Source organism: Rhea americana, unplaced genomic scaffold (assembly GCF_003343005.1).
Source record: "Rhea americana isolate MKP2758 unplaced genomic scaffold, rheAme1 scaffold_8, whole genome shotgun sequence".
In the NCBI taxonomy this organism is placed as follows: domain Eukaryota; kingdom Metazoa; phylum Chordata; class Aves; order Rheiformes; family Rheidae; genus Rhea; species Rhea americana.
Genome location: NW_028186978.1, coordinates 5817578 through 5845178, shown reverse-complemented (window position 1 = coordinate 5845178; position 27601 = coordinate 5817578). Strand labels below are relative to the sequence as shown.

The following is a 27601-nucleotide window of genomic DNA, read 5'->3' as shown; positions in this document are numbered from 1 at the left end:
ACTCGATTAGATTTTCAGAAGCCACAGATCACATGGTGAAAACACACTCAAACATCTTCTCCTGCTCCCTTCCCCTCCTGGCCACAAGAGCGTGCAAAATTTCACTGCTCACAGGCATGAGCTTTAGGAGAGCTCCACGAGCCAGGGAGCTGCATGGCAGATTTGTTCAAAACCACCCAGGGACAGGCAGCACGTTGTTCTCTTGGGATGACCCACAGCCGACAACTGAAAACAAGCAGCAGTAAAAACCGGTTTTACTCAATTCACACAGGTGAACTACATTCTAGTTCTTTGTAACCCAATAAAAATCTGATCCCTTATACTCATTCAATCAGTCAAAAGAGGAAAAAAAAAAAGGTTCTGGCATGTATATGAAAAGCCTATGTAAGCTGAATAGCTGGGAAAGGTAACACTTTCTGCTGGAACTAGAACTCTCCTCCTACTAATGTGATCTCCTTCCTGATAACTCCACCCTCAAGGGACATAGCCGCTGCTGGAAAAACCAGAGTGTGGCACATTTCAACTGCCCAATAATGGAAAAAGGTGGAACCATGAGGGCCTGGGAATGAACAGTCCTTTGTACCTAGGTTTGCTATTCTGCTGTGGAGGGGCAGTTTGCACGAAAGTGAACCAAAGGGAACCATGTGAACCAAAAAATGAACTAATTTTTTTATTGTCCAAAATGAATTAAGCAGAAATTCTAAACAGCATAAAAGCTAAAGGCGGAGTAAGAGCTCCAAAATTTTCAGTTTTAAAACAGTGCAGACTTGCAGGCAATACAATTAAAAACAATGATCAGAAATATGCACACACTATTTGAAATACAAGTCTGAACTTTTACTCCCTCTAAATCTTGACTAGATCGAATATCTTGACTACTTTAAATTAAAATCATTTAAATTAGCAATCCACACCACACAAGAACACTGGGTCAGTATTTCCATTTGGTTTATCTAAAGCCCCTGCTACGGCAGTTCCTGAAATTGAAAGGCACCAGTGACTGAATTACAGCAAATCAGTGTCCATTTACTGAAAAAAGTTCTGAATGTAAAGCCAGCACAACACTAAGAAAAAAGTACTTTCAGAGATCCGAGAGAAAAAAGCCTTTCCTGTCTTTCCCCTTGATGCTCAAATGAGCATTTTTCGCACTACAGAACTATAATGAGCAAATTTAAAATGGCTCCCAGTTCAAATTTGAAATAGCTCTTCCTTTTTTTTTTTCCAAAAGAAAAAATAGTTACCAGGGTTAGATCTAAAGCTGCTCCTTTGACACGATACATAAAGTATGGTTTTAACCCATCATCTTGGAGATCAGCAGCAAACACACCTGAAACGTGACCGTGTCCTGCTGCTCCACGTCGAGCAGACGCCACGGCCTGCCAGGGGTTTGCAYGGCTCTTAGCAATGAGACCCATGACTTCCTACAGCCCCTAGCTGTGAACACAGCATGCACAGCAACAGCAAAGGGGCCCCGCTGTCAGCCTCTGGAAACATTTTTTTAAAGTCACTGTATTTAGAAAAGTCTCTCTCTCTTTTTTTTTTTTTTCCCAAGTGGAAATCTAGTATTTGAGCACACAAACAAGCCGCTGTGTGGTGAGAACAGGGTGTAAACTTTCACTGCATGTTAGCTGCTCCATAAAACTGCTCAAGTTCGAGTGAAATAGTAAGCTTAGAGAAACAGCTTCATCTAGCTAAACAGAGAACTTATTTTTTTCAATACACTAACCTCAGCCACAGGGCTCATTTCATTCTTCGCATGAAAGAAGTTAGGCTATTTTGCATTTACTACTCATCACAAACAGTTACTGTGGAGAAGCAAATTCACACTTTTGCTTACCTTCACAGTAACTCGTTCTTCTGTCAATTCCCTTGCTTCCTACTCTTCAGATGAATTTTCAGGATTTGCTACCCCAGAGTACAACAATCTCAAAGACCCTGGTTCTGCAGCCTCTGCTCAGATAACTACTTTTTCTTCATTAAAGTCAATAGTGGTTTTGCCTGAAAAAAGATTAAGAGTTCATACCCAGTATGAACTGGAAGAGGATTTTGTTTTAATGCTTAAGTATATTATTAGAGTAAATAAATAAAAAAAGACAAAGAATACAGTGGTTGACAAATACCAGTGAGACAGCAATGATCAGATGGCTCGTTTTCCAGAGGAACAGCATAACCCTGGACACAAACCACTTTTCAACTCCAAAAGTGGTGCAATAAAGAAGTAACAAAATAAGAAGAGCAGGACTAGTGGCAGGAACACAATGCAAAAAAAATCAGTGGAGTCTAGTGTGAATGGCAGGTGGGATGAAAATGAACTATTTATCAAGAGGTAATTAAAATAATTGCCTTTTGGGGTAACTTTTGAGACAGCTCATAGCAAAAAAAAAATTCTTCAGAAAACACATGAATGAAAAATTAGCAAGTTCATGAGCCAGGTCAGGAGAAGATTTCCATACAAAACACTGTGATGGAAGAAAGCCTAGAGAGATGTGTGAAAGAAACAGATAACTTAGGTACCAAGATAAGAGAGCAGAAATAGATAATGGCTGCAAGGGAAAAAAAAAAAAAAGACAAGGGTAGATAAGTAAGAAGGCAAGGAAAAATAACTAACTTGATGTGGTCATTTATCCCACAAGTAATTTAAAATGGAACCATGGGAAGTGTTGACATAAATTTTTATTTGATAACAAGGGCAAAATATCACCCCCTGTGAAAATATATATATATTTTTTGCAGTTTAGGCTGGTTTTAAGCTCTGCTTTTCCGCCCAATAACTCCAGATGACAATGGCACAACATACTCTGATTGCAGTCGGATGTGTCTGGCTAAGGGAATTGCTGCTTGAGCTTTGTTAGCAGCCACGTGTGTTCTGTCCAAAGGATACAAATGATTTAGTAAACAGCATGATAAGTAAATTGCTGTGGTATGATAGGCCAGTCCTGAACACAAGCCAGGTTGCAAATTGATCTGTAGTGTTATCCATAGAGTTCAGATTTAAACATGCAGAAAATGACACCTACATGCATTATTCTGGTACAAGCCAGCCAAGAGAAATAAAAGAAAAATAAAGGGAAGAGAATTGTGTATAGATAGAATTAAATTGTCTTTTAAACTATATTAGTTCCTCTCAGAGGAACAGGCAAGGAAAAAGTGAACACTGCCTTCCCTGCTCCCACATTTACTATGAACAAGTGCAGAATTAAAATAAAATAAATGATTACTTGTGAAAGGACAGAATAACAATCTCCCATAAAATATGGGGTTCAGCTCTGTGAGGTGACAGGTAAGTTCCTCTCTCTAGGGAAATGAGAGAGGAAGATGTTTGGACCCAGAACCATCAGCCAGTTATGAGAGAGAGCGGGAACATTGTATTAACTTTCATATAAAAAGACACGAATTTTTATGGAAGGAGAGACAGCAGATAAACAAGTCTCAGTGATCACTTCATGAATAGGAGCCCTGGTTCAGGCAACAACTCGTTCCTCCCCTATTTTCTCACCCCTCCTGGGACTGCTGTTTCACCTCAGTACCACGTGGCTTCTTTTCAAATTTTCTGTAACTTGCCTGTAATTTCATAACATTTATTGCTACTTCATTTTATAAAATCACTGGCCTTGAATATCTGGGATATCACCAATGTCCTACTCTTAGGGAACACAAAGCAGAAGGAAGTAGCAAAACAGGGAGAGTCTGGGAAGCAAAAATGAAGCAGTGAGAAAGTCAAAATCATCATACAGAGCTCACAGTGCCCCTGACTACAGGAAATACTATATAACAAACAGATGAGAAAGAAATAACTGCACGTCACTACAGAGACATCTGGTACCAGTCATGCATAACAAACAGGTCTCCCAAGAGGGCATTAAGAAATTTATATCCAAAAATACAAATAAAGAACATACCTTTTTTAACCAAATGACTGAGGACCTTATCCAGCAAAATGGCACATACAAGCAAATGAAAAGGGAACTCCCATATAGATAGCCTTGGAGGACAAGGACTATAACAACAGATAAGTACTGTTTCCTCTAAGTGCTGACCACAACCACGGGCGGCCTGAGAAAAAAAGCAGTTTTCCTCTTTTTTTTTCCCCTCAAACGAGATGGTTGTAACAGCTCTGATCACCAGAAACGGTTCAGCCATCCATAACATACATCATATCTACTGATTACTTCTAGAATAAGTAATCTGCCAGAGTTTTCAGTGCATAATCTTCTAGACTACTTGTAATACAGCCAAGTAATTTTGAGATGTTCATGACAGGTGACTGAGACATTGCAATTACTGATTAAAAAGCAATAGCTTCCAACAGCTTTGACTACAAAGCTCAAAAACAAGACAGGCAAAGCATGCACAGGTACCTTCAACTTTCAGTTAAATCCTGGTATCTAATCCATTATAGGTAAAAATGGTCTCCATGGGACACAGACCATACTGGAGATAGTAATTTCCCCCCTCCCCCCCCTTTTTTTTTTAAACACACATTTACTCATGTAGATAACTGCCTTCACCTATACTGCTTGATCTAGAGCTTGTTCCTAACTTAAAGGTCATCAGCAGCACGTGATTGCTGTGGTGCAGCTTTGGGGCCCTACCCTGCGCAATGACAGCACGGTGAGCACCCGGTGAGCTCCGTGCAGCAGCCAGCGGAGCAGAGGGCACTCGGGAGCGAGCTCGCACCCTGCCCTGCCGCGCTCACTTTTCATTCTTTCGGCTCAGTGCTTTAGGAGGCCTGTCAGGCCTCTGCCCTGCATCTCAGCAGGGTGATAGATTCTTCCTTGTCCTAATGAGCAACCTAAGGTTCAACTGCTGGAAAGGATCCCATTTGAAACCACCTTGGACTCCAAGGAACTGGGAACTGAAGGCATAGCTCAGGGAAAGAAAAGGGTGAATGAGCACCAAGTGCATCTTCCTGCTCCCTGAATGGCTGGCTAAGAAGAGCTATAGACTAGAAGCAGCAGCAACAGCTATTAAAAAGAAAAAAAAAATGAAGCTGAATACCATGTATAAGAAGTCTTGAGGACAACATCCCATTTTAGAAGGTCACTTTAAATTATCTAAAATGCAGTGAGTATAGTTCTGCTAGGCTTTCCAGCGAAGGCCACATCAGCAGGGTAAGTCACTTTTGTTGGGTGCTTGAGGGGCTAGTTAAGTCAGGCTTAGCTGTGCTGACATCTTGAAAATTTTGCAACCATTTGCAAAGAATGCAGATCTATTTTAGTCATCTTTATTTATTCTGTGCTGTTTGCACAAGGTCTCCCTCAGCCAAGATTCATGGCATGCTGGATACTATTTCAAAGTATGCCAGTTTATAATAAGATTTTAAAATGACCTGGAGAAGAGAATAATGTGGAAATTTGGTTGACAAAAGAGTGTTTGAACTATTTGTAATTAAACGGTTTAAGAATTTGCACCTTTTTTCCTACAAAAATCCAATGACACCTTAAAATACAAGGCATTAAAAAAATAGATTTGCTTTTATCACCCACAGTTTTTGAGACATTTAAGCCTTCTGGCATAGCAACGTAACTAGACATGGGCCACTGCTTTTCAATTAGCTAGAGAAGAAAATAACACAAAGTTGTAATTCCTACAGAGGTGCATATGTCTATCAGACCTCTACAGTTGGATATGGATCCTTTTGTATTAGAAAATTAGAAATGTTTCATAGTTTTATAGAGCTTTGTACTAGAGAATTTAAACATAGTTCCTGTAGAGGAAATAATAATGTATCTGAGCTTAAGAAAGGAAACTTTTACATTATAGAAAGGTTAGGTTATTTTAGCAGTACAGAATTACTGGCTTACTATGACATTTTTTGGCCACTCATATACAGGTCTCAGGCTTCATGAAAGATGCTCTGTAACCATCCCACTGTTGTTAGGCTTCCCCCCACAAAAATGTGTTTTCAGTCTAGTTTCCAGATTTGGACAAGCGTTGGCCAACATACTCAACGTATAAGCCACGCTTACTTGGAGAGTGTGGAAGTCTGATGAGTAACACAGTGTGACCAAACTTATTTTACATAATTAATTAATTAATTAATTCAAGGGAAATTCAAAAATGTAACATCAATGTTATTCAGACATTTACTATCCTTTGCCACAACTGAGATGGGAGTCATTTCCTCTGAATACCATGGGGTGTCCTTCATCATGACTCTCTCAAACAACTGGCTTCTTTGTCTGAGGGAGCAACCCCGTTAAAGCACTTGATGCTGTTTGTTGTTCTTCCTTCCTGAACTCTGGCTCTTCTTGTCAAAACAAGCTTTGTAGTTGGAGGAGGTTGAACTGGAGATAAGGCCATACAAGCTAACAGATTTGTCATTGTCTTTTAACAACTCTTACGTATCTGCAGAGGATGGAAAAACTTGCAATATTTTTCTTTTATGCTTACCTCCTGCCATGAAAATTCACAATGATCTGATCTATCCATAGAGTAAACAGTCAGTCCAACACACAATAGTCAAACTGTTACATGGCAACTCTGCTGCCGTAGATACTACATACTAGAAGTTATATTTAGGAAGTCACAACCAAAGACTTAAGGTTTCTGTTGTTTGCTTGCAAGTCATAATACATCCTTATTATTTGCAGTGGCCATGCTACAGAATTTTACAATATTCAAAATCATCAGATTTTGAGAGCAAGGCCAAATCTGAAAAATCCCACTTCAGTAAAAATGATAGAACATTTACCAAAAGATAATTCAATGCCACTGAAGCAGGTATATTTAAGTCAGGGGAACTGTGGGTATGAACGGTATCTTCCACTAACCTAATAAGTAGAAAAAAAAATATTGGAAAAAAAACGTGCAAGTATGGAAAAACTTCATATCATTATGAACTGAGAAAAACTAGATAGAAACCTGCTCAGTCAATCAAAATGAAAGACAGAAAAATAACCAAGCAACATAGTTTAGTAAAAGTTAGGCTTCTTAAAAAAATAAACAGCTTATTTTATTCGCAATTTTCTGTAGTGTTATTGATAACAGAGAGAAAGAAGAGTTTAAATGACAATAACATCACTTTCTCATTGAATAAGCATTAATTGTGACAACAAGATGAACCAAAGTTTGTATTTAAAGTAGGGTTTAAACTGTATACTATACATATATAAAAAGTGCATCCATCCATAGATCATTGCACTTTGATTACCAAATACATTTTCTAAGAATTTCAAAGTGAACAGATTGATTAATTTAGAAATTAAAAGTAACACTTTGGAAATTAAAGTAAGAACTTAAAGTGCTACAGTCAGACTTTCTGACCTCCTGATGACCCTGGCATGACAGGATAATTCAGATTTCCCAGTTAACACTAACAGAAAGCCTGTGTATTTGAGAGCCTGTGTATGTATTTTTAACTCTACATACAACAGTTAGAACTGAATACCTCATGCTCTCTCCATCAGCAGAAACCTTAATTCAGGTTTCTGAATATATACCTGATCCATACAGGTATATTAAAAAAAAAAATCAATGTGTAGAAAAAGTTTACTTTAACTCAAATTCAAATTATTTAAGTCTTTACATCAATTGTGTTATTTCTGAAAAATGTCAGTACTGGACTGTAAGGATCCTAAGAGTACATTTCTTCCCCTAGGTATTTTTTATAATTACATTTTCATTTTGATAAATTTGATCTTAAATTTGAGCTTCTGGGTTTACAATACTTGGTCTGGAGCCAATTACCACAATTTTGTGATATACTTTGCTCCAAAATTGTGACTAGTTCTCCCAGCCATAATGTCATCCAAATGGGCTCTGGTGTATCCTCACATACACACCTAACTACACTAACAAGAATCAAGTAGGCATATGGAACCATTCTGGGAACACAGCATGTTTGGATGTATTTTTTCACATTTGGATTCCCCCCCCCCCAAGCTGAAAAAACTGCAAACTCTCTAGCTCCCTTGTTTCCCCACAGCTTCAGAGTCTAAGGCAGAAATAGGCTTTGAGGATCCAGCTCTCAGAAACACCAGGCACCCATCCTCCAAGGACGGAGGTCAGTTTAGCAACTCCGAAAACAAACGTCCAAGGGTTCCCTTGAAAATAACAAAATTCCTGTTTGAGTGACAAAGGAGCGGCTTAGAAAGAAAGCTTTTACTGAAGCATAGGAGTTAGAAATGTAATGATGGCGGTTTAGCAAATATCCTGCTAAAATCACCTGACAGGTCATTTGAGGATGATAGTCTGGCCGCTGACTATGATTTTTGAGACTTTTCCTTTCTAGAGTCTGCTGAACTATCCCAGCTAGTGATTGTGCTTATAAATATTTAGCAGCATCTGTTTTGCCTTTTAGGATGGATGAAATTTGGCATTTGCCATTATTTCTCACAGTTTCAAGTGCTGATTCATATGATCTTTTGGAAGCTGAACACCGAGCAGTAAACTCCATTGCTGAAACGACACAGGAGCACTGTTAGACTGCTCCTTGCAGCTGCCCCACTGAGGGTCACGATCGCGTGCATCGATCATGTGCTCTGTTCATGCAATGCAGGAACCCGTGCATCTCCAGATCATCCATTTGTGCCCACCTTACACTGCATGCGGCAGCTCAGGAACAAAATCTGTCTCACAGATCTTTGCAGACTGTTTTCTGATTCTGGACGTAACTCACCTGCATCATTCACACCCAGAATCCTGCAGCTGCAATTAATGCTTTCTAGCAAAAAAGGAAGAGGTGAGAAATGGAGAATGGGAAGTCAAATGTCTAGGCTTTACTGCTTCAATCTTGCATCTGACAAGCCTCACAGGGAATAGCAGCCAACAGGCATTCTCCTTCCTCCCTCCCAGCGTTCAGAAGCTTGGCCCTGAGGGTTCCTTTGCCACCACCTTAGCCTGTGTCCAGAGGCCTCAAGGTCCCAAGTCCTGATCCAGAACCAGAACAGCTCATCAACACTCATGCACCTGGCACAAGTCTCATGTTGAGGACGAGGGAAAGAGCTTTTTCAGGAAAGGAGGTGCGTATGAGCATCCATATGAGAGTAGCAGGGAAGAAAGGAGAATTAAAGAGATGTTATTTCTCTTCACAAAGGGCTTAACAGCTGCCTCCCCGTACCTACAAGGAAGCTACTGAGAAGACAGAGCCAGGCTCTTCACAGCGACAGGAGGCTAAAGTACGACAAATCAAAACATGGATGTTCCAACACACTGAAAAAGATTCTTCACCACAAGAACAGTCAAACACAGAAGCAGGTTGCCCCAAGAGGCTGTGAAATTGCTACCTTTGAAGGTTTTCAGGACTCAATTGGAATAAAAGACCTGAACAATCTGATCTAAATTCAGTGTTGACCCCACTTTGAGCAGGTTAGCCAAGATGACTTCCTGAAGTCCCTTCTACCCTGAATAATTCTGTGATACCCCAAGCAAACAGGTACACATCCCATTCTGTCCTTGTACCTCCATCCCCAAACCAAGCCTGTTGCCTGTTCAATAATAAAATACAGAAGTGAGTCAATCTGCAATGGCTTGTGAGAGTCAAAGGAGCACTGGCTGCACCACTCAGGAGCTGCCCAGGGAAAATGAGCACATACAGAACATGGAACTGGCTATATAGATCTGTTCTATTTGTCTGGTGTCATTGGGACTTTGGTGCAGTTGGACGCCACACAGATTTGGGCAACCCCAGTTCTGATGCCTAGCATAACAGGGGCCACGGTCTGTGAGATGATAAGCACTTGTCATTTCCTCTTGCTGTTGTGAGGGATCATTTTGCCTCTAGCTACGGTCAGTGATGTAGCCCTCTGACAAAGAGAACCTTGTCTGCGTTTTTTTGGTACAAGTATGGCCCCCAGGGTGGCTTATGTGTTTTTGAAGAGGTGTGCTGTACATCCAGGCCCAGAGGTACAGCGTAGGAACATGATGGCACAGCTGTGCAGTGCTGCTTTAAGGCTGTGTGTTGTGAACTCTGCTTACTCCAAGCAGAGTAATTCTGGAAGATGGGGTCACCCAGGCTCTCTGAGAGTACAAACAGGTATGGAATCTCCTTGAGCTTCAGGTGTTTCCCCTGGCACTCTGGATGAGACAGTCTAATGATGCACTCCAAGACCAAGAGAGTGTGGACACTCAGGATTCTGCGTTCAGAGTGAAGCAGCACAATGTAAGTGCAATCCACACACTTGCAGGAATAAGCTATATTTCTTGCAAAGTGCTATTTAAAACAAGTTTGTTCTTCCTTGGATATATGCAGGTGGAAGTTGTTTCATTTTAAGGGCAACCAAATGAGTTGGTGCATCTTTTTCAAGCATGCACTCTTTGGGGACTTACATATTAGTCTTTCTTACTTTTAGCATAGGCTGCAGAATACATTTTCCTGAGTCCCTTCCCGAAATGCTCGTAAGAAATCCCTTGAATAATGGCCTGATCCTAGAGAGGACACTCTTCACTCACATTGGCTTGAGTGGTCAATGTACTCAGTATCTTAGAATCATAGAATTGGTAAGGTTGGAAGGGATCTCTGGAGATCATCTAGTCCAACCTCCCTGCTCAGCAGGGTCACTTAGAGCACGGTAGACAGGGTTGCATCCAGGCAGCCCTTGAAGATCTCCAGAGAAGGAGACTCCACAACCTCTCTGGGCAGCCTGTTCCAGTGCTCTGTCACTCTCACAGTGAAGAAATTCCCCCTCACATTCATATAGAACTTCCTGTGCTTCAATCTTAAAGGGATATTACTTTAGGCCCTAAGAAAGAAAATGGGATACAAATAAATTTATGAAAAATCAACAAGGGGAAGTACGCTAAATGAAGTTGATGTAAAATGTGATCTTAAAATAGTTTAAATAGCCAAATTACAGTTGCAACCAAATCTACCTATTTGCTCACAGTTCAAAATTGTTAGTATTATATTAAAATACATGTACTTTTACTTAGAAAAAATACCTAGCACTTATGTAGCTTTTTCTTCAATAGATATTAAAGTAAGTGCTACATGAAAGCAAGAAATCATTGCTGTTTTATAGGTCAGTCACAGAAATGTAAAATAAATTTTTGTAGTTCTAAGTTCCTCAACCAAATCAATGACGTAGCAAGAAACAGACTTCTTATACAACTTCTTATGTCAGGACTCAAAAATCACTGGATTATCAACTTTGCTATTTTTAAAGCCTAATTTTAGAAATGTAGACCTTGTTATCAAAAGCTCCACATATTCATATGTTATGATATGTGCAGGATCACTTTGAACTCAAATGTTTACAGCACGGTTTCTTTGCTTTTACACAGACTAAAAAAAAAGGTTATGGAAAAGCATTTCAATAAAAATACTGCCAATGCTGTAAAAAGTGTAGCTCTGGGAAATAAACAGAAAGCTATCATTTGTATTAACCAGTTAAAAGCTCATTAGAAAGTCAGATACACAGATTCTAACTACACAGGCAACTAAACAAGCAGAATCAAAAGCTTCAGTTACTGCAAGTCTGAAACTGCTGCAGTAATGTTCAAACCAGTTCCCTTTCAAACAGCCTCATGTTTTCCTTACCAGGTTTATCAGTCTTCTCATTGCATGTTCATGTGAGCAAATGCATTCACAAGGATCAAATCCACCTTCTGCCATGATTCTCTGGATAAACCAGAACTTGATTGTGAATACCTACGAAAAATAAAAGGAAAATGAGCTCTTTTGCAACTGACACTATTTTCCAGAGACTCACACATCAGATTTCAGTTCATTTAATGCCAGGGTGAAAAAGCAAAACAAAGCAGGGTAATCCTATTATTCCTTTGGCAGCATGAATGAAGAAGCCTGGTAWGTACAATTACATTTTGATGTTGCTGAAAGCAGTGTCTCATACACGCTTCCTTACAGAGCCAAATAATTTTTTGCAAGACTGTATCCCCCATCCTGGGTTTTCACACATGTCTCTAGGAAAGATATCCTAACAAAGAAAAACTATAAGGATTAAATTGTGGTTGCTCATCTACATAGAAGAACTTTTAAGTGTATGAATCCAATTTGAAAAGTCAGTGGAACTTGTGCTCCTAAATCCCTTACAAACCACTCACCTTCTCCCTCTGGATTAATGCATAGGAAAACAATTATAAACACTGTAAATTCTTTGCTACAGGAGGAAACTATCATCCTTATTGTATAATGAAAGCAAGCTGCAGGAGTGCAAAAATGGAGGTACTTGGAAACACTTTAAAAATGAAGCTATGCACACTAATTTTAGATCAAAGAAGTAAGCCATCCAGTTAGCCACACAGAAAGTTCAAAGAAACTGTAATGGACACAGTAGGGAGTCCATTCTGTGTTACTCACCTGCTAAAACATGTTCCACACCAGACACGTCAGCGATACGATGAGCATATCTTTACTATCTACCAATAGTTTTCTCAGTGACTTAATTAATGGTCAAAATACATAGCAGATTGCCAGAAATATCTACTCCAATGGTCAAATCAGATTTGTCCTCCCTAATGAAGACTCTTACAGTAATAGAGATCAGTTCTGCATAATGATACTTTCAAAATATTATTGTTAATTTGATATCAGTAAAACTAAATTCTGCTTGTGTTTGTGTTGCACATACTGAGGACCTTGGTGGGATAACTGGAAGGCTTAATAAATGCAAGGGCATAGAGCAGATACAGCCTCTTCACTTCCTAAAATGAGTCGTTTATGAAGGTGCCAGCCATTTGGTAAGGCTAGGTAGAGAACATGCTTACCCTGACTCAGCACATAAAGTCTGCAACCTTCACTGATAAAAATATATGGCCTTGATTACACATAAATATTTGGATGTTTTAACCTCACTAGGCGAAAGAATAATAGCTCATATTACTACAAGGTATCTTTATACAAGGGAATGCATTACTGTAATAATTCTTCCTTCTTAGGGGAAGGAAAAGATGGAAAAGAAAAAAGGCATTTCAGAGGTCCTCTCTTCCTTTCCCTGACAGTGCCTGCCATTCTTGGCTACTTGGGAGAATTACAGGAATGCAGCCAGAGTATGTAGAGATGCAGTGAGGAAGGCTAAGGCCCAGCTGGAATTGAGTCTTGCAAGGGATGTCAAGGACAACAGGAAGGGCTTCTTCAAATACATCAGCAGCAAGAGGAGGACTAGGGAAAATGTGGGCCCGCTACTGAATGGGGCGGGGGCCCTGGTGACAAGGGATTCAGAGAAGGCAGACTTACTGCATGCCTTCTTTGCTTCAGTCTTCACTGCTAAGGGCAGCCCCCAGGAATCCTGCAGCCTGGATGTGAGGGAGAAAATCTGGAGAAGGGAAGACTTTCCTTTGTTGAGGAGGATAGGATTAGAGACCTTCCRGGCAGGCTAGACATCCACAAATCCATGGGCCCCAATGGGATGCACTCATGGGTACTGAGGGAGCTGGCGGATGTTGTTGCCAGGCCGCTCTCCATCATCTTTGAAAGGTCCTGGAGAACTGGAGAGGTGCTTGAGGACTGAAAGAAAGCCAATGTCACTCCAGTCTTCAAGAAGGGCAAGAAGGAGGACCCAGGCAACTACAGGCTGGTCAGCCTCACCTCCATCCCTGGTAAGATGATGGAACAGCTCATTTTGGATGTCATCTCCAGACACATGGAGGTGAAGAAGGTGATCAGGAGTAGCCAGCATGGATTCCCCAAGGGGAAATCCTGTTTAACCAACCTGATAGCCTTCTGTGATGGAATGACTGGCTGGCTAGATGAGGAAAGAGCAGTGGGCATTGTGTACCTTGACTTCAGCAAGGCTTTTGGCACTGTCTCCCATAATGTCCTCTTAGAGAAGCTCACGAAGTGTGGGTTATATGAGTGGACAGTGAGGTGGATTGAGAACTGGCTGAAAGACAGAGCTCAGAGGGCTGTCATCGGTGGCGCGGAGTCTAGCTGCAGGTCTGTGGCTAGTGGCATCCCCCAGGGCTCAGTACTGGGTCCCATCTTGTTCAACTTCTTCATCAATGACCTGGATGAGGGGACAGAGTGCATCCTCAGCAAGTTTGCTGATGATACCAAGCTGGGAGGAGTGGCTGACACACCAGAGGGCTGTGCTGCCATTCAGAGAGACCTGGACAGGCTGGAGAGTTGGGCAGAGAGGAACCTCCTGAGGTTCAACAAGGGCAAGTGCAGAGTCCTGCACCTAGGGAAAAATAACCCTAGGCACCAGTACAAGCTGGGGGCTGACCTGCTAGAGAGCAACTCTGCAGAGAAAGATCTGGGAGTGCTGGTGGACAAGAAGTTGACCATGAGCCAGCAATGCGCCCTTGTGGCCAAAAAAGCCAATGGTATCCTGGGGTGCATTAGGAAGAGTATTGCCAGCAGGTCGAGGGAGATGATCCTGCCCCTCTACTCAGCGCTGGTGGGTCCTCATCTCGAGTACTGTGTCCAGTTCTGGGCTCCCCAGGACAAGAGAGACATGGAGCTACTGGAGGGAGTCCAGCGTAGGGCTACAAAGATGATCAGAGGGCTGGAGCATCTATCTGCCTTATGAGGAACGGCTGCGAGAGCTGGGCCTCTTCAGCCTGGGGAAGAGAAGACTGAGGGGGGATCTGATCAATGTGTACAAGTACCTGAAGGGAGGGTGTCAAGGGGACAGGGACAAACTCATTTCAGTTATCCCGTGTGACAGGACAAGAGGCAATGGGCAGAAATTGAAGCACAGGAAGTTCCGCCTGAATGTGAGGGGGAATTTCTTCACCGTGAGAGTGACAGAGCACTGGAACAGGCTGCCCAGAGAGGTTGTGGAGTCTCCTTCTCTGGAGATCTTTAAGGGCTGCCTGGATGCAACCCTGTCTACCGTGCTCTAAGTGACCCTGCTGAGCAGGGAGGTTGGACTAGATGATCTCCGCAGGTCCCTTCCAACCTTACCAATTCTACGATTCTATGATTCTTCTGTGTAAGTCTCTGCCATTGTGCAAAGGGCCAGACTGTGAAAGTTGAGCTATCTCTATCTGCATTACTGAGCATGAACTTCAGCACCTTATCTGCTAGGGTTTCCATGTTTTAAAAAAGATATCAAAAATTGCAAAAGAGCAAAGATGTATGGAAGAGATAGACAAAACACTGTGCCTAGACCCTAAGAAAGATTAATCTAACAATTTACTGAGAAGACAACTGAGAGATGACTTGATTCAGTAACACACAAATACCTTTGCATAGAAAAAACCCTAGGTATCGAAAAGTTCTTTCATGAAGAGGGGAAAATCGTAACAAGAACCAATTCTTAGCAACTATCATCAACCAAATTTGAAGAGGAACAGGCATACATTTTTACCCATAGGGTGACTGATGAGCCGAATGAACTGCCAAAGAGGTGGATTTCCCATCTCTTCATGTATTCAGATGATGTGCTTCAAAGAAATACAGGTTATTGAATAAAGTACAGAAGCAACCAAGTATAGAAGTAACGCTCTTCAATATACTGAGGATCAAAACAGATGATCTAATGATAACTTTTGACAGTTAATTTTTAAAGCTACTACACTAAAATTTGAGAAATTATCTCAGAATCATTATAATTGCATGGCAAGAACAGAAGAAATTTTTTTCAGCTACGTAGTCTCTGGACGACATGTCACTTCAGCCAGAATTGACTTTCTAGAACTATTTTAGTGTAAATGACAGGTAAGCACTGATTTACCCTGGACAAAATACTGACATCTAAAACCAGGTATTTGCACCATACATCACAAAGCAGTATTTAATTTTCACCTGAAAGGGTTTAGGAGTCAGTAACACATAATAATGGCATGATAATTATAGAGGGGGGTGTTAATCTCTATATGACTAGGACAAACCAGAACATCAGATAAGAATCATCATCAGAGAAACCAGGATAGCATTCTTCATAGTGCATACAATGAAAAAGATTAGACAACAAATGGGGCAAATTAATCTCATATATAACATCATAAATGGAAGTGTTGTTGTGCTAGGAAGGAATTTACCCCAAGGCACCTGAATTGTACATGATGACTTACCTTAGTGAGCTAAAATAAAGCAGAACACATGTCACAAACTTAAATGCCATGCAAGCTTTCAATACAAGCTCCCTTATAAGCTCTCTCACTTTCACATGAATGCTTAAAGGAATCATCATTTATCTTTTTCTACTCCAAATCTTTAAGAAACTTTTTTGTCAGAAAAGCATCAAAGACAGACCATCTATTTTGGGAACAGTGTTGTGTTTTTCCGTCAAAGAGAAGCTAAAATTAGGTTGTTTTTATACTTCTAAAAAACATGCAAGTAATTCTTTGTTATGTAATTACTTTTTGCTGGGAACTGAAGATTTTATGCGAGGCTGACCAGCTATAATGAAGAGAGAACCACCCCAAACTATATGATAATTTTCACTTGTAAGATGACACTGTCATATTTGTATGTCTCATTAAAAATATTTTTGCTTAATCACTGTATTATTTGCAATACACTTTGAATGCATAATTACTAAATATCAACTAAGCACTGTAATTCGATCTTTAGTTTATAAATGTTTCATGAACCTGCATAAGATTTGGTACTAAGAGACTAGTATTTTTAATATATAACTGAGCAGGATTCCTTGACTGCCCTGTGTGTTTTTAGGCAGCCTGTTCGTTTGAAAATGCTGTGCAGCGTTGCAGTGCGCTTCCTGTCTGCCTCCCAGCACTCGCAGCTGCCCGGCCTCCTGCCAGCTGCTACCCTTTTTGCCCAGCTCTGACCTCCTCGATGTGAGTCACATCAACTCTCCACCTTTTGCAAATATAGCTTTTACATACAATCTGCCACAGAAAAAGGGAGGAAGCGCTCCCTTCTTCTCATCATGACATGAAAGGAAAGACAAAGAAAAAAAAAAAGAGCTTGAAGTTTTATACTATTTTCTGTATGTTTTCCTGTCTACCATTACCCTGGTTTTCTTTGGATTTACAGAATAACTAGTAAGACCACATCAGTTGGTGAGACTACGAAATCAAGTACTTGTCACGTATGTACATACCAAATACGTTGACAGAGGGAGTTACTTTTACTGTGCCTAAARTTACTGTATTTGTTTTGGCCATATTATTGCTAATACAATATTTAATTCACAGAGTTTACATAAATTTGGAAGGTATGTTTGCTAAACAAGCCAAGGCTCTCACTGATAACAGCTGAGAAGGTATACATTATGTCCTCTAGACTAACCAAAGTAATAGATACTGAGAGAAAGTAAAATAAAAGAGAGTTTACAAATACATAGATAAATATGATGTACCATCAAACAGTTAATATGACCTTCCTCGAGTAAAGGGGCCCATAGAGACAATCATAAGCAGTATTACTGAAATTAAAATACTGTAGTCAGAGCCAAGACTACTGCTACCCTGGAACAAAGTGGTGGATGGTCTCTGATGATTTAAGACAGAAATAAAAGCCCACCATTACCTTCTGACTTCAGTTTCTATTTGCAATTGCAGGTAATGAAGCCAGACTGAAAAACATTTCTCAGTTATGCTTTAAAAAAATAACATTCTCAGTTATCACAGTAATTATTGGAAATTGTTCTTCCTTTTATTAYCTTCACAGTCCCATCCCTACAGTTATGTAATATATTTCATACATCCTACTACCAAAAAAGCAATCTTTATGGATACAATGCAATTGTTCTTCTGCAGTTGGAGACTCTTTTATATTTTAAATTACTGAAATAACTATACATTCTTTCCTACTTCAGCAGCACCTCTCCTGAATAAATAGCATGCAGCTGGTGAGCTCTGGGAGACAGAAATTATACTCTGCTTCTCTCCACCCTAGTCATTGCAAAACTGAATTCCTTTCCAGCATGAAGACAAACAAGAAATGTTGTCAATCTTTCATGTGCTGGAAGCTCTCTAATGTGACTTTAATACAGTCTTGATGAACAAGACTGTCAAAGTACATGTATGGGTGAAATGTACTCCCTGGTAAAAAAGGAGTGGTTAAAAATATTTATAATTTTGACATTCAACATTTACTGAACATGATATACAAATCAGAGTTGCTGCAGATTTAGCATGAACCAAATGTGGTATCTCCAGCATTAAAACACTAAGCCTATCAACTCTTACCTTTCTTGGATCCAGACACTTTTAAAAGGCAGAATATCACACATCAAACATACAATGACTGACTTTCCTCTGCTGAGAACTGTTCTTGGTGTGTTACCATTTCATTGCAGATTGAAGATTAGAAGCCCTTTGGGGCAAAATACCTCATAGTACAGCAGACAAGTAACAGAATCTTTCCACATTACTAAAAGGAGAAGCTAAATGCCCCTCATTTGACTCACTATTGTTTTTCAGGCAATCGCTGTATTTCAAAGTACAGCTGTCAATACCTTTAACAAGGTTAATTTTGTTTCTGAACTCAGTTTTAGAGAATATAGCAAAACAAATGAAAAGATGTATAGAATTTTAGAAGGAAAGCAAGTAACCTGTTATGGATTTGCAGGCATTCTGAAAACTGATGAAGGGCTAAAATAACAAAAGTCACACACGAACCATGAACAATTTACTGCCTCAAAGACAAAAAGTTCATTTTGATCCTGCTGATACAGGCAGAAACCCTCTTCTCTTATACTTTTCAAGATCTCCTAAAAGATCCATGTTTCCATAAAAACCTTGTTCTCTTCTTGCCTCCTCATCTGCATTTAAACAGCCTTTGGATCCTTACAGCACCTTACTCCTCCTGTGATTATTTTCTTTACAGCTCTACTCAAATTTGGTTCTTCTGTATAATTTCACCCATCTCCAAATGACTTCCAAGTATACTTTTCTGGCATCTAAAAATCCTGCCTCTTCGATGGACTAGACTTACTCAACCCCTCTCAGTTACCCAAAGTCTAACTTAACATTAATTAGGTATGCACTAAAATAATATATAAAGGTATCTTTATCAAGGCAATGCTGTAATACTGCTTACTAGTGATCAACCAACAGAGAGTCTAAACATTTGAGCCTGGTGAATCCATCTAAACCTATTCTGTATATTTGTTGTGTAATCATTTTCCTCTTGACTGTCACATTCTCTAAAATTTCTACTTCAGGCACATCCTCCTTCCCACAGAATCTTACTTGTATTGTTAGTCATTCTGTTGAACTACCTATATCCAGCTCACTAGTCTATTATTTAACTGCTTATTATTTCAGCTGTACAACTGAACTCTTCAAGTAAGATGGGCCATGTCATTTTATCCACTGACTTCTGTAGCAAATTTATCTTCAGATTGCATTGCAGCATAGAATGTAAAAATAATACACGTGGACTGGATATTTTTTTCTCTTAAATAATCAAACCAGAGGTATGTGCAGACAGGACTGACTGAATTTCCCTACAAAATGTTTTTTTTTCTGGTCAGACCAGATCCTTACAACTATCCAGTGCAGATGGCCTGTACCTTTTCATGGAAGTGCTGCTAAACTATTGGGGTTATGAAGCTGGCTAAAATAASCTTGAAGATTTTAAGAATTCTTCTATAAAGCAACTTTCTCAATTCAAACAAGGCTAAAAATAGGATCTGTTAAAAAAGAAGAATCTTACATATAAATTGATACTAATTAAAACATTCCAGTGATCTGTTTTCCTCTATTATTGTAATTTAGGTGGTTCAAGTAAATATTGTCTTGCAGAACTTAAGTCTGAAACACTGCAATATTATATCTGTATTTTTTATAATTTTTAATCTCTTTCATTAACAACACAACAGAAGCTCTCTCCCATCCTCTTTTCCATGCTTCTACTTCTACTGAAACAAATACTGCTTCTACTGAAACAAACACTAGCACTCCCACTGACTTCAGCAGACCAGGATGTAGTGCCCTGGAAGGTCACAGATCTCTAGAGGAGTATTCATGATCTTTCTCTACCAGGCCTACTCCTGGGCATTAAGTTGAGTTTTCAGTACAAAGGAAACCAACTGGCTGACTAGGCTACAAAAGCAGAACAGCAGGATGTAAATGTGGGTCCTGCCAAGAGGAGCGCTGCCACAGTGAAGTGTGGCTCCAATTACAGATTTCTCTAATTAATTGTCCCAGTTCAGATCAYCCATTTAGCTTTTCTAGTGAAAAGTGCTGAAATGATGTTGATGGCTGATATAAAGCCCAAAGATGATTCCTAGACAGAGCAACGCTTTCAGAGTATAAAGCAATTCTCTTTCCTTATAAATCTGGAGAGGAGGGGAAAGAAGCTAATCTTGTACTTGAAAGCAGAAGTGTGTCTCCCTGGACTTCTTGCAATAGCCTGACGAGTTGTCAAGTTTATTTTCGCACAGCAACTTTTCTCAGGATAGTTAAGAAGATCTGAGACTAACTTTTCAATGCAGATTAAGTTAAACCAGTTCCTTTCCTCATGGAAAAGTCAGTGCTTACCCATACACATACACACACATAACTGGTGCTGTTCTTGCTGGTTTCAGCAGGGACATCATGACCAGAAGGAGCTCCATTAAAGGACTMTTTACCGAACAAAATCCTGCTTGAGACATACTAACGGGTTCACTTTGCTACTGTCTCAGAAATCACTTCTATGTAAATAAATTATGAATTAATTTTCCCATGTCATCCATCTGGTGCTTCTCACAAATGCTAATTTACAATAAAACAACTCCTTAAAAATAAGAGCAAAACCAAAGAAACACAGATCCAGCCATTGAAGGATACCACAGAGACCCGCCCAACCTATGGAAGGAGCTGTTGAGCAAGGACAGGCTCAGAACTGGGAAGCAAGTGCAAAGCAACTTCACTGATATTTTTCTAATGGTCTCACAAGATCGCTGCAGCACTAGTACATCTCTTGTCCCCATAGACTGAGCACCTCAACATCATAAGCAGTTAAGGTTGCTATCATTTTTACCTCTTTGAGGTCATCTGGATTTGCTGTGAGTAGAATAAAGAAAAAATTTTCTTGGCAACACCCTGTCAACAGTGCTAACATCTAGAGTGATGAAGCAAGAGCCACAGCATGGGGCCTTCAAGGCCTATAATATAGCCAAAGCCCTTTCACAGCCAAACATCACAATTCTCTCACTGAGGCATGTACAAAATTCGCACTGATTTTAAGAGTGGAAGGATCTACTGCAAGCCTGGGAGCAACAATACGTTTTGCTATTCAGCAGGTAGTGAAGATGACACAATGCTAACCAAGGCTGCAAGTATGCTGAGGTACATTTATTAAACACTGTGAACAGTGCATCAGAGAAATACTGAAGATGATACAAATGCTTCTTCTGGCTGGTCAGTGTCAAGTATAACTCTTGGAGGACAAGAATCCACACATTAAACTCCCCCCCTGTTCCAGTTATAGCTAGCTGGCCTTTGCATGGGCAGCCCCCAGTATGTGAGAAGTATTTCAGACTTTAAGGCAATTAAGCTGCTGTTAGCGATCAAAACTGAATTCCTGAAGGAAGCCACATAAGATCCACCGAGCTTTAAAAAGCTATTTACTTATTCCCAGGCAAGTGGTTTAATTCTTCTGGGCAAAACACTTGAAAAGGAGCTAATTATCTACATACAGGCACAGACCAAAAATGCAGTCCAGCTATTTTAGAATTAATTTACTAATATTTGATACAGAATTCTACTGCCAAATTCCAAGTGTCAACATTTGGTCACCCTTTTGTTAAAATGATGACTTTTTTTGAAAGAAATCTCTTAGAATATGAAAGCTAATTAAGAGAATATGTCAACTGAACAGAACATTGTCCACGAATAATACTCTCTTTCTGCTAAGTAAATGCTTCAGCTTCACTTTAACATTTATTTCTAATGTAGAAGACTGTGACAATGGTCCAGGACAACAACATTATTTCTATTATACTGAATGACTAGTGGGTATTTCAACATTGCCTGACAGATGTTAATGCAAAAGAGTGAGCTGATCACAGTAAAATTACTAACCTATTGCTTTCCAACCAGTTAGCAGAGCAAACCAGGAGCCGTCTCCTGTGGTCTTCAGTAAGGCAAGAGCTCCCATGACCATTAATGAGATTTTCTGCTTGAGTGGTAACTAGCAGAGCCAGCTCCCAAGCAAATTTGCCTACTCTCCTGCTTTCGGTTAGTTTCTCCAGCACTACAGTCTGCTCACATTCCTCTTCCCATTCCCCAGCAACAACTGCTGGCCTCCTAAATTCAGTGCCCCTACAGCTATGACTGATGCACTACTGCTGGAAGCCAGGCGCATTGAATCTGAAACCCTGCTGAAAGCAAGCACTTCTGCACCAGCACTGAGAGCGTACCCACATGCTGTGCCATGTCAACTAGAGATAAAGCCTTGCGTTTCAAGGGTAGGCAGCCCTGCTCCTAAACAAGTGGCTACAGATTAAAGAGGAGCTGATGCTCCGGGGAGCAAACTTTGCTGGGCAAGCAATAAAGGTTCTCCCTGCAAACGAAGAACAGCAGAGGTGAGCATCTCCCAGGAGACTCCCTGTGGCTGAAGAACAGGGAACCCAACTTTGCTGCCTGTTACCCACCCCCAAAAATATTTTGTATTTAACTTCCAAGCTTCATAATATAAAACATTTTTTTTTATCTTAGAAGACTAAATATCAAAAAATGGTTTATTCCTCTCAAATGATGTAACCTAGTTATATAAAGCCCTCTCTTCTGATGACAAAATATATTATGATTAGTATGTTCAAATGTACCAAAGTACCTGGGGAGTTCAAAGTTGATCCAAGTCTAAGACAAATTTAGTGAGCTTCAGGACACGAGTTCATGAGCAAATTATTGTGGTGTAACAAAGCTACTGCACAACAGCTGAGATGTGGCAACTGTCCCCTCCAAACATTTAACCTTTCGGAATTGTGAGTTAATGTGACTTTGTTTAGTCCGTAACAGTTAAGCTGAGATACTTTACTTCACAACTACCATGAACTAACGGTCAGTGCCCAGGCAGTTACTGTGGGTCAGATGACCTATAATAACTTACTATTTTGAAGTAACTGTTTCTGAGGCTAAACCATTAAGTTTCTAATAAATTTTTAGACATTTCATCTCTTTGCAGAAGTTAACATTAAAAAAATCTTATTAACTTCTTTACCAAGTATACAATTTTACAACAAATAAAAACTAAAGTTTTTCCAGTCTTGAGCCAGCAAGTACAGCTTTAGTGCCCTAAACCATAAGCTATGAAGTTTTTTTTAGACTTGTTCATTAAGAGAACAATTATTTAGATTACAAAATACCTAACTAAATCCTCGAATGTGTTAAAAAACGCACCACTCCTTACTGTTACTCCAATCACATACAAACACAAAATTATACTGAATTTCTTTGGAATATTTTCATTATTTTTTTCTCCAGGGGTGACATATGTTTCTAATAACTTGCCACCGAGCAAACAGATTTAGCAGAGTAGCAGCATGCTGAGAAAGATAGTAGGATTTTCAATTTTCAGATGAAAGCAGCTCTATTCCCTGGCAGCCCTACTCCTAACCCTTTAGGCCAGATCAAATTTTATCAGAAGTTAGCAGATGCCTGTCTTTGACTTCAGTGGAAGTTGAATCAGGATTTTAGCATACCTGCACAAAACAATTTCAGCTTATCAGTTAGGATATTTTTAATCAGTACTTATACCAGAGGGAACCTGTAGCAATTAACAGGATTTCTGAACTTGGTTATTTACATGCGCTAAGGTAAAAGACAACCCAGATCTTACCCGAGAAGAGCATCTAGCTATTCAGCAGATTCGCAGACTAGTTTAGTTCATCAAAAGGGAAAAGTACTAATGCAAATTATAGGTACTGATACAAGTCTCTGCTGCACCTACTAGAAAAAGATTTTTAAATCTATTACATCAATTTGCATAAGAGAAATACATAGTAATATTTCATCAGACKAGTATTAGTTGCTTTGAAACACATATCTCACCTTCAGCTCCACAGTTTTATGGTATGAAAGTACAAGATTTTTTAAATCTTTAAACACATTTTTTCTACTTACAATTTGAAACCGAAGCATCCAACAATCTCTGTGGCTCAAAAAAAGTCTTTTTTGCACATTCTATGCATAAGAATATTCCTGTATTTCCCGGAACTCTATCACAAAAGCTCTGTCCAATATTTTTAAATAAGGATGCTTAATGATAGCTGCCAGCAGTCTCATCCAGATATGAAAAGTGACAAGCCCCTGACGATACTGTAAGCACTTGCACAGGAATTTTTGCTAAGTAGGGCTACTCACACCAGGATGCTTTGTTTCACATCTGATTTAGTCCAACTATTTAAAGAAACAACTCCCAACTTTTCGCCACATTTTCATGTAATTTCATTTGGACGGTTCTTTCTTTTCCTAAACTGACTTCATATATGAAAACTGACAAAATATCTTATCAAGTTCTCTAAAAATACTGCCTTGCTAAAAACAAAGCTTTTAACATTAACTGACAGGAAACATACAAATGGATGCATGGATTAAACAAAAAATGCCATGGCTCTGTTACCAGCATTTGACAAAGATCTGACAAGTAAAGAGTTGCAACTGCTTAATGGTTGGCACTACATTTCTGTAGAGCTTTTCTATTCTTTTTGATAAAATCTTTTCTTTCCTAGGAAATGTCAATGCTTTAGGTCTGACATTTGTCTAGCAGTTTTATAAAGCAGGAATGAAACTATATTTCCATATATATATCCAGAAAGTCGTGTTTTTTAATGTATGCAAAGCTGCAGCAGAATCAGAACAAGGAACTAATCTTAATGAGGAAAACTTTTATCAAGCATAACTCTGCTCCCACCAAACGGGACTAATTCATCCCACTATCTCTAAAAATACCAGCTAGACACTTAAAGCCTCTGAAGCATACTGGTTCAATTAATAAATGTACAACTCAATCATGCCAGAGGCTGCTCTCTGAGCATTTTCAAATCTTTCAGGAAAAGCAACATCAGCCATCACTAGGGACCTTTCCCCTGCCTCAGCCAACACCGTGGAATAGGTGACAGAATGGAAAGAGGAGGATTGAACCTCACTTCTCCACTGTACCACTACTGAAGTCCAGCAGAAGTAAGACTAATATACACTGATCCTTTTTCTATCCCTGACTGTATTCCTCTATGTAAAGAGGAGCCTTACTTCAAAACAATTTCCTCRGCAAGCTAGATATTGGAGAGTCACAACATTATAAGCAGAAGGAACTATTCTGGCAAAAATCAATGCTTTTTTTTCCTTTTACGTGAACAAGAACTGCAAGATTTGGCTTTGCCTTGCAATGTTTACTTAGCTTCCATGGTACTAGAGACAACTTGGGAGCCTTTGGGTCTTTCAAAAAGTACTTATCTTGTAGAATCAGGTGCCTTATTAACAACTAGATAGGTCTTTATACATTAATAAATTCAATCCACAACCTAGGAAGTTAAAACATAAAGCATGCTTAAAAGTTTAATAATAGATAACCTGACTATGCAAAGCAGGCACATGGGCTCTCTAATTTGCTTCTCCAAGCAGAATATGGGCAGATGATACAATTTTTCTACGCATAAATGCATCTGCCAAAATATATTTCTGTATTTGTTGTGACAAGTAACTGGATAAATGGTCAAAACATACAGAGAAAGAATCTGGTATTTGGTATTATCAGGGCACTATACACCGATGCCATTCATATGCAGTTGTAAGAAGAGAATGAGGGTCTTGCCACTTTTAATATGCTTGTTCAAATCCCTACAAAAAACTCTTGATATTGTATATATTTAGGCACAATTCTGCTAAAATGAACTTCAGAGACAAAATCTGGCCTTTAAGAAAGCCTGTCAAGCACCTAAAATATCTAGGAGGGAAAATTCTGAAACATGAACACAGACTCTGTTTTATTGCATATCTGTTATGCAAATAACATTCACACATCACTAATTCTGAAGTCTAAATATATGAAAGTAGGAAATGAGAAATTAATAACAAAACAAGAAGTCAGTTAGAAACTAACTTTCTCTAAAACAAGATACCAACGTTTTGAGAGCAGACACATTGATGGTTACAAAACAATTAAATCCTTAATACATTTWAAAAATACTTTTACACTACTAATTCTTTAACGGTAAGTGTATTTTGTTATTTTTGCTTTAAAATCAGGGCAGCACATGATGCGCATAGCATAGGCCATGCAAGTGGGCCGTGCACATTTCTCCCATGCACGACCCAGCTAGAAGTACTGAATGGCTTTTACTGCAGTCTCAATTCTAAAAGAGCCCATTCTGGTCCTGAACAGGTCAGGGACTTCTCTGCATAAAAGAAACACACTAGATAAACTTTGTGGATCAATAATAAACCCAGTACGACTTTACATTGGTTTAGTACCTTATACAAAGGCTCTTAAACCATTTGACATACAGGAGCCTACAGCAYTCTAGAGTTAAGCAAGAATTGTAAATCTTGTGTTTTACAAAAAGGGGCAACACAGCCAAAGAGCTTAGACTCAGCCATGTCAGCGGCAGAGGAAGGAAGAAGCATGMACATCTTCACTGACTGATGTACCGCTAACCATTAGAATGGTTATTTAATCAATTTTGTCACTTTTATTTTGTCAATTGCTTCCACCATTTCAAGCCAAACTGTCAGTGGAAGGGTCAATTATTAAATCAATAATCAACAACAATAGCTTGATTTCTTACATCCGGACAGTTCATAAGAATATAAAGAATGAGATGGGATTATGAAGGATATATTCTGTCATTATAAATAGTAAAAATCTGATTTTCATTTCTTCCTTATTCTGAATTTTTTGAGCTGATGTGTGCTTTTGGAAAGTAACCAAAACGAGCAAAGGTCAAGAGCACTCTTCAGAGCTAAGCATGCGAAGAGCTCCAAGAAGTAACCCACTAATGCTCACTGCAGATACGTTCCTTCCCCAGCGAGCACACTCATAAAATTAACATAAGAAGCTTTTATTTTAGATATTCTCGCCTCTAAGTTTTGATGAGTTTTGAAAACTTACCGATTAGCACAGGTAAGGATGTTCAGCTGGTACAAACAGTCCCTATACCCACAAACTGGTGACCTGGAAGACAGCCACTGGAGACTGACTGGATTTTCTGGGGGGAAAAAGAAGTTTTTAGTGTCGGTCACGCGCTACACTCATACAAGAGCAGAGGTCAGTTGAGGCCTCGCGTGGAAGCGGGTGGCCGAGCAGGTCTCGGGAGCCCGACCGGGTGAGGTTACGGAGGAACGACCGCGCGGGATGCCCCGCGCTCCCCAAGGCCAAGCCGACCCCGCAGYGTGCTCTGCCGCGATCTCGGATCTTGGCACGCACACAGGAAGCGCTCCTGGCAGGAATCCTACCCTCAGTAAACTAACGGGCACGTGACACGGCTCCTTCTCCGCGACTGTGTTTTACGCGACATTGCCTGATTTCTGCCACTTTAGCTGGATATGCTTTCCTCAAAAAGCGGCGCAGCCCCGGGGGCAGACACACGGCTGTCAGTGTGGCAGTTCTAGCTGCCTTAGAGAGAGGAAAATAAGACTTTTTGGCTCAAAGTATCACACAGAGCTCCTTAAAAGGAAAAATAAAATAAATAAATAAAGGAAGGGATAGGGTTAAACCCCCCTCCCCGCCCCAGCAGCCAAATGAGGGAAAGGGACCCATCACCCCGCAGCGCCAGGAGCAAGCGCGCCGGCGCTTGGCTCGGCTCGGCTCGGCTCGGCTCGCCCCGCGGAGCGCCGCGCTGCGCGCCACGGCGCT

At 39.9% G+C, this 27601-nt stretch overlaps 1 protein-coding gene across 1 annotated transcript in view; it reads right to left on the bottom strand.

Annotated features, from left to right (window-relative positions):
• Positions 1-26952, bottom strand: part of SMIM14 (small integral membrane protein 14) — a 41518-nt gene extending 14566 nt beyond the window's left edge. Inside the window, exons 1-2 of the mRNA XM_085322720.1 lie at positions 26858-26952; positions 11480-11590 (exon numbers count right to left, since the gene is read on the bottom strand). Coding sequence (XP_085178846.1) covers positions 11480-11554 — 75 coding nt within the window. The 5' untranslated portion in view covers positions 11555-11590; positions 26858-26952. The remainder of the gene's footprint in view (positions 1-11479; positions 11591-26857) is intronic.
• Positions 26953-27601: the final 649 nt, after the last annotated feature.